At 52.9% G+C, this 7,852-nt stretch overlaps 1 protein-coding gene across 1 annotated transcript; it reads right to left on the bottom strand.

Moving 5' to 3' along the window:
- Window positions 1–391: 391 nt before the first annotated feature.
- On the bottom strand, window positions 392–964 carry LOC113751485. Its single transcript, XM_027295511.1, has one exon. The coding sequence runs from the start codon at window positions 962–964 to the stop codon at window positions 392–394; it is 573 nt and encodes a 190-aa protein (XP_027151312.1).
- Window positions 965–7,852: the final 6,888 nt, after the last annotated feature.

Raw genomic sequence — 7,852 nt, 5'->3', positions numbered from 1 at the left:
TGCATGGCTGTCCCCCCCGTGGGCTCGCCGGCAATGGTGTTTATCACACCAGTCAAGTTCTGGGCGTCCTGGTCGGGGGAATAGCCCCGGGGTGCGCCACGCCGATCAGGTCGGTCACGGTGCTGGCCCTCTCCTCTCTCTCCACGGTAGGTGCGTCCCGGCTCCTGGCCTGGGCGACCTTGTCGCACAAATCGCCCCAGGAAGCCGCGCTGAACGAGGTCCTCGATCTCCCTCTTTAGGGCCCAGCACCCCTCAGTGTCATGCCCGACGTCTCTGTGGAAGGCGCAGTACCGGTCTTGGTTCCTCTTATTCCAAGGTGTGCCCATTTTAGGCGGCCGGTCTCCTAGGCCCTCTGTCTCCATGACAGCCAGGATTTGTGCCCTTGGCCGAGTTAGGGGGTGTACCCTTTTTCAGGGAGCGGCGGTGGAGCGGGGGCCCTATCCTTACAGAGGCGATCGAAGACGTTCTTCCTGGCTTGGCCGTCCTTGGTTTCAGGGGGGTTTAGCCGCCCTTTCCGTTCCCCGAGCTCACGATCTGATTCTCGTTTCAGGCGGCCGGCCTCCTCTGCGTTAGCAGCAGCGTGAGCCCGGGTCAGGAGCTCTCCCAGATTCTTGGGGGGCTGTTCGACAAGCTTGTAGTAGAGCTCCTCTACCCTTAGCCCGTTCATGAAGGCAGCCATGACCACATTTTCATCCTTATCCCTAATCTGCAGGCTTTCTGTGTTGAAGCGCGTCATAAAATTCTTTAGGGACTCGTCCGGCTTCTGCTTGACGGCCATCAGGTGGGCCGCATTTTTCGAATAAGTCTTCGAGGTGACGAACTGGGCAGCGAACTTTCTGGCCAGCTCGGTGAAACCCCGGATAGACCCCGGTGCCAGGCCCTGGAACCAGAGCCGTGCCTTACCCTTAAGAAACATGGGGAAGGTTTTGCAGCGGAGGGCATCCGCGGCGGTTTGTAGACGCATGTGCGTCAGGAAGACCGAGAGGTGGTCTTCCGGGTCAGTCGAGCCATCGTACAGCTCGATGTTCGGGATTTTAAACCTCCGAGGTAACGGGTAGTCCTCGACCTCTCGAGTGAAGGGTGAGGCTGCATAGTTATCCTAGTACGGTTGTGGTCGCAGGATCTGCTCGAGCTCGTCCCGGACGGGCTGCCATCGAGGAGGGTCCCGCGGCCGGCTCCTGATTGACCGGGCGGGGGAGCGCTCCGGCTCGTTCCGCGCAAGCTTCCATGAGAAGAGGTTCCTCAACCGACCCCCGGCGGATCGGTCGCGAGAATACCTCTCACTGTCCCCGACCATCGAGGCCTGTGGCCTGGGAGGAGTCCGCGATCGTTTCCTCCTGGGGGGCTGGTCCCGCGACTCGTCCTCTGAGGGGATGGGGTGCGGCTCCCTCTCCTTCCCCTTCGCCTTAGAGGTCTGCGCACCGCCAGCCTCTCCACCCTCCTTCGCCTGCCGGATGATGTCTTCCAGCATGGGGAGGTTCTCGGTCACAAACTGGTAGATCTGCTGTTTCCGTTCCCCCGAAAGGGTCGAGCCCCCGGCGCCTCGGGCTGCCTCGGTCTCCAACCGCCGGGATCCCTCGCCGGCTCCGGGATCGGTGTTATCCACGGTTCGCTTGGAACGCGTTCTCGCCATCAACACGAATACTCGTATCTTCGGTTCCCACAGACGACGCCAACTGAAGAAGCACTGAACTTCCCCTAGCCGAGCTGACCTGATAAGCTCGGAGCGCTGATGGAAGAGCTCGTCCCAAGCCTACAAGACAGAAAGAAGTGATCTCACAAAGGGGGCCCCGAGGTGGTCCCCGAGGGCACTCCGATGATCAAGTTAGTTTTCCGGTGAGGAGGGTTCACGGGGATTAACTTAGTCAGAGTGGATTAGCCGAATAGTGAGCGTCCCTCGCACAGTAGGTATGGGTTACCATTTATACCTGTTGAAGAGTCTGACCTCCGTACGTTCCGGGACTTGCCGTGGATAGCTCCCTACTCCGCGCCGAGGGGGATTCTTCTCACCCTCTGCGGGGTAGCTCTCAGGAGCCTCCCGGAGCCCTAACCGCCGCGCACCCTGGACTGGTTCCCCGTGGGCCCGGGGTGCAAGCCCAGCTTGGGTCGACCCAGGGCTGCCACGTGTACAGGCCCAGGATGGGGCCTCTGCACTTGATTAGGTCAGGCTCCCAGGCAGACCTGATCTATCACCTAGCCACGTGGAAGCCCCTCATCACGCTGCTCTGTCGCGGTCAACTCCGTGACAGTGCTGACATTGGGAAGTGGCGTCCGCGTACTTTCAGTTGTAGCAGCCCTTCGGTCTCCGTACCCCCATTAAATGTGTTCGCATGGGACGGTTCAAATTCAAGTAACCGTCTTCCCCCCATTTCGCTCCCCATAAATAGGGGCTGCCAAATTCCGGTTAACCCCATTTGCCATTTTCTCCCCTCTTCGTGCATTTCCACCTCCCAGTAGTGCATTTCCGGCCAACAGCACCCAGATTCCGGCGATGCCGCTTCGACCCCAATACACTCCTTGTCCGCTAGTAAGTCCTTCCCCCTTTCTTTGCACATTTCCTCTCCTCCTCCTGCCATCCTTTGCATTTTATGTCGGGCCTCTCCGACGTCACTTCCACCGCCTCCCAGACTCCCGTCCGTCGTAGAACCACCAGAATCTTCATCTCCTCTTCATCTTCATCTTCTCCCTCTCCTTCTCCTTCTTCATCCTCTGCTTCCAACCCTGATCTGCTTGACCCCGTAGTCGTCATGAGTTCTCCTTCCGCCCACTCCCCTTCAGCCCGAGCCGTGGAGGAAACAGCTGAGCTTGACGCCCTCATCGCGCGGCAGGCCGCCTCCATCCCTTCCCCCCAATCTCCCAACGATTTCCCTGGCGGAGCCCAGGGTGGAGCTGGGGAGGACAGGGGTCCCTCTGAGGGGACCCCTGCTCAGGGGACCCCTGCTTCCGAGCAGGGGGAGGATCCCGAGTTCTCCTATGGGTATCCTGACCTGCAGGAGGCCACCCTGTCGCCCAAGGCCGTGACCGAGCTGGCCAAGTCTTACTCCATTCCTCCGGCCTACGAGCCGAGGGTGGCAGGACCCGATGACCGAGCCTGCCGACCTCCCCCCGGCTTCGTTGCCATCTATAGGGAGCAGCTCATCGCAGGGCTCCGTCTCCCTATTCCTTCAGCTCTAACCGAGATTCTGAACTACTGGGGACTCAGAATCACTCAAGTCCACCCCACCTCTATCAGGATCATCACCGGATTCCTGATCTACTGCCTGCTTTGCGATATCCCCTACTCTCTCTCCCTTTTTCAAGCTGCCTTCATCCTTAAGGCCGCCCTCCCTGGATGGTACTACTTCTCCCGCCGCGGTCCCAAAACCCGGGAAGGGAAAGGCGCCCAGGAGTTGTTCCACGGAATCCCTTCTTCCGTGAAAAACTGGAAGGAGGACTTCTTCTTTGTCAAGTCCACACATTTTCCCCCTAACGTGTGGAAGGTTGGAAAGGTCCAGGCCGATTCCTACCAAGAGGACCTGGACTACGAAACCCTCAGCCAGCTGTCGGGCTCCCAAGTGAAGCTTTATGCCACCAAGCTTTCTACAAAGCAGATCTCCGCGGCCGGGCTGATGGGGACGTTGTCCGAGTCCTCCGGGGAGGTGGTGACCCCCGAGCCCAACCTCGACACCTGTAACGCTGACTTTGCCTTTGTTACCTGTTGTATCTACAGCATGTCGTAATTTTCTAAACTGTCATGCCTTTTGCTGACTTGGCTGTGTTTGCTGCAGTGAGGAAGCTCTCCAAGCTGCTGGGCTTGCCCACCGAGGAGGACACCCCCGCTTCTCAGCCGGAGGCGGCCATGGAGGCCCCGACCTCGGGGGGAGGCAATGACGGAGCCAGGGGGGGCAGAGGGGGGCCATGGCCCCCCCTAAGTTTTGAGAATTTTAATTCATAATATGTAAATATGTGTGTAAAATAAAATTGGCCCCCCCTAAATTTTTTCAATTTTAGTTTATATTATGAGAGATGATATATATATATATATATATGAATTAGTCATCTTTGAATGGAATGGCCTGCAAGCTTTAATTTGCCATGAATGTCCATATGCCTATTACATTCATTGTTTGGCTCATAGGCTTCAACTTGCTTTAGTTGCAGTTTCTAGAGAAGTAGCTTCTGTTCACCAATTCTTCTCCAATTTAGTTTTCATTATCAACATTGTTACTGCATCTAACAAACGTAATGATGAATTAAAGGAGGCTCAAGCAATTGAAGTTGCTACTAAGATTGCTAATGGTGAACTTGAAACTGGAAGGGAGCTTAATCAAATTGGCACTTTAAAACGAACTGGAGATACTCGTTGGGGTTCTCATTTGGATTCTATTTCTAGTTTACTGAAAATGTTCAATGCTACTTGTGTGGTTTTAAGTAACATTGCAGTAGATGGAGGTTCATACTCTTAACGTAGAGATGCAAATTTTGCTTTGAATCAGTTGTTATCCTTTAAGTTTGTTTTCACTTTGCATCTTATGAAAGACATTATGGAAATTACTCATCTTCTTTATATAGCATTACAACATAAATCTCAAGATATTTTGAATGCAATGCATCTTGTCTCAAGCACAACAAAGCTACTGAAGACTTTTCGAGATTCGGGATGGGATGATTTCTTGGTGAAAGTTAAATTATTTTGTGAGCAACATCAAATTGATATCCCATGTATGAATGCTCAATATATTGCAAGACGTGGTAGATCTCGAAGTCATCATGATGAGATTAGTGTGGGGCATTATTATCGAGTGGATATATTTCTTGCAACAATTGATTATCAATTGCAAGAGTTACATAGCAGGTTTAAGGATCATACCGTGGAATTGCTTATTTTGAGCACTGCTTTAGATCCTAGAAATGGATTTATGCTGTTCAAGATTGATGATATTTGTAAACTTGCAGAGAAGTTCTATCCAAATGAGTTTATGGAGCAAGAACTAGTACGTCTAAGAATAGAACTTCAACATTTTGAGCTCGACATTCCAAATCATCCTGAATTGCAAGAATTATCTGGTATTAATGAGTTATGTCAAGGCTTGGTGAAGACAAGAAAATCAGTGATATATCATGTTATTGATAGATTGATTCGACTTGTTCTTACTCTTCCTGTATCAACTGCAACTTCAGAGCGGGCATTTTCAATTATGAAAATAATCAAGACAAAGCTCCAAAACAAGATGGAAGATAATTTCTTGAATGATTGTCTAACTGTGTATATAGAAAAGAAGGTTGCTGAAAAATTTAGCAGTGATTCAATCATAGATGAATTTAGTTTTATGAAAGAGCTTAGAGCTCAATTTACTTCTAAGAAAAGATGTTGAAATTTCAAAGTATGATAACATAACTTTTATCTTTTTTTAATTGAAAATAGTTACATTTATATTACAAGGTATATATATATATATTGCATAGGTGACATATTGGAGAGCATCTTCTCATAATGTGCAAATTGGATGGTTTGTGATGTTATAAGATATTTAATCAAAGGGTATCTTTTTTGTTATGACTGTACGGTATATTTATGAATAGACATGCCTTTATAATTAAATTTAATATTTGATAGTTTTAGATGTTATATATTTAAATAGAAGAAAATTATTTTGAACATAATAATTAAGATAATTTTATTAGGAAAAAATTTTGGCCCCCAAAAAAAAAAAATCCTGGCTCCGTCACTGGGGGAAGGCCAAGCCCCCCAGACACAAGCGCAAGACACCTCCTCCCCCTCCAAGAAGGCCGCCAACAACAAGAAGAAGGTGACCGGGCAGAAGAGGGGCCGAGCCGACGAGCCCTCCCAGCCCGGGAAGAAGCTCGCGCTGGTTCCGGCACAACCCCCTCCCTTCCAGATGTCCTCGGGGGGTCCCGTTCACCTGGGCGTCGGCTCTGCCGAGGAGCAGGCCCTGCAGGCAACTCCCCCAAGCTCGTGGCACTTCCGCCACGTGGCCCCCCTGAAGCCGGGGCAGGCCCCTACAATGCATGATCCCCGGCGTTTCTGCCCGTCCTGGGAGCTCTCCATCAATGACCGAGCCCAATTCCCCGAGGTGGCTCGCCAGTGGGTGACAGGCTCGGTCCTCCCCCGGGACAGGAGGTGGATGGCTCTAGCCTCCCCCTCCGAGCTCCAAGAAGTGTACTGTACCGCCCAGGCCCAGGTAGACTTTCCGGCCTCCAGGCCATCTTCGCTTTTGACCCCCAATTCGGCCGCGCATCATGCTAACTCCTTTCTTCCCCCAGGCCCATGCCGCTGGAGCCGCCTTGCTGTCCCGCTTCTCCGAGCTATCTCCCGACTTGGAGAAGTTGCAGAAACAGAAACGGGAGGCGGAGCAGAGGCTCACCCAGGTACTCAAGGAGGTGGACTCCCTTAAGGCCAAGCTCAAGGAAGCGGACTCCCTCGCGGCCAAGTTGGGCAAGGCCGAGAAAGAGCTGGAAACAGCCCAAGTCCAGCTCGCCTCCACAAGGTCAGAGCTCGACCAGGAGAAGGCCGGCGTGGCCAAGCTGAGGGAGGACTACGCCATCGAGCTCTCAGGCACCGTCAGCCGGGAGCGTAAGAAGGCCATTCGGGAGTTCATCTCCTCTGACCAGTTCATCCAGGACGTCGCGCTCCTCAACGGGCCCGTCGCCCAGGTCGGCTTCGCGCGAGCCCTGAACAAGGTCAAGGAGCTCGGCCTGCCTGGCTTTGACCTGGCCGCTTTCAAGGAGTACGACCCCCAGGCCGAGGAGAAGGTGGACTGGCTCTTCGACGGGTATTGCAAGGGGCATGCCCTGAAAGAGCTGGTGCGCAGGAAGGACGTTGGGGCCGACCTTGAGGAGCTGCCCCTGGAGGAGGACGGGGACCCGGGTAGAGCTTCGGGGAAGGAGTCGGTAGTCTAGGCGGCCACTCCCGAAACCCTTCCCATCCTCTTATAAGGATGTGACCATACTCCAGTTGAATATGCTCTTGAAGGTCCATCCGAGAGGTACAAGCCTGCCTTGGGGTTTTTGCGGCGATTTTGAATAGCCTTCACCATACGCCTCTCAGCATGCTTAAGGTGTACCTCCAGCTCCCTCTCCAGGCAGGTGGTCATCAAGAAGAATGGGAGCCCAGTTTTCCTCCTCTTCGGTAGGCATTGTAATAGGCAGGCCGGGCCACAAGCTCGGAAATTTTGTAATAGATAGGCCTTAAATACATATACGAAATTCGAAGTAGATTCCCTTGCAATTTCTTCTTGCACCCCCTGCAACAATCAAAACCAGGTGCCGGCCTCCCGGGTCGAGCACCAGATGCATTCCCCCGTTAATCTAACAACTAAATCATTAGAGGGAACCAGAGAACATGTGCCGAGAACATGTGCCGACCTCCCGGGTCGAGCAGCAAACATTTTGCCAAGGTAATCATGCCGTCCTCTAGAGCTGAACGTCCAACCTGGTCTTACGAAACAGCGTGCCGACCTCTTGGGTCGAAGCAGCAAACATTTTGCCAAGGTAATCACGCCGACCTCCTGGGTCGAACGTCAAACCTGGTCTTACGAAATAGCGTGCCGACCTCTTGGGTCGAGCGGCAAACATTTTGCCAAGGTAATCACGCCGACCTCCTGAGTCGAACGTCAAACCGGGTCTTACGAAATAGCGTGCCGACCTCTTGGGTCGAGCAGCAAATATTTTGCTAAGGTAAACACGCCGACCTCCTGGGTCGAACGTCAAACCTGGTCTTACGAAATAGCGTGCCGACCTCTTGGGTCGAGCGGCAAACATTTTACCAAGGCAATCACGCACGCCGACCTACTGGGTCGAACGCCCAACTCCCGAATTCCAACGAACCCACGGTAGTTCACTTGAAACCTTC

Source organism: Coffea eugenioides, chromosome 11 (genome assembly GCF_003713205.1).
Source record: "Coffea eugenioides isolate CCC68of chromosome 11, Ceug_1.0, whole genome shotgun sequence".
Classification (NCBI taxonomy): domain Eukaryota; kingdom Viridiplantae; phylum Streptophyta; class Magnoliopsida; order Gentianales; family Rubiaceae; genus Coffea; species Coffea eugenioides.
This window is presented reverse-complemented; position numbering and strand designations above follow the sequence as displayed.

Bases quoted from the DNA above. Each gene is read 5' to 3' on its own strand.
- LOC113751485 (XM_027295511.1), bottom strand. From the start codon at position 964: ATGCGTCTACAAACCGCCGCGGATGCCCTCCGCTGCAAAACCTTCCCC.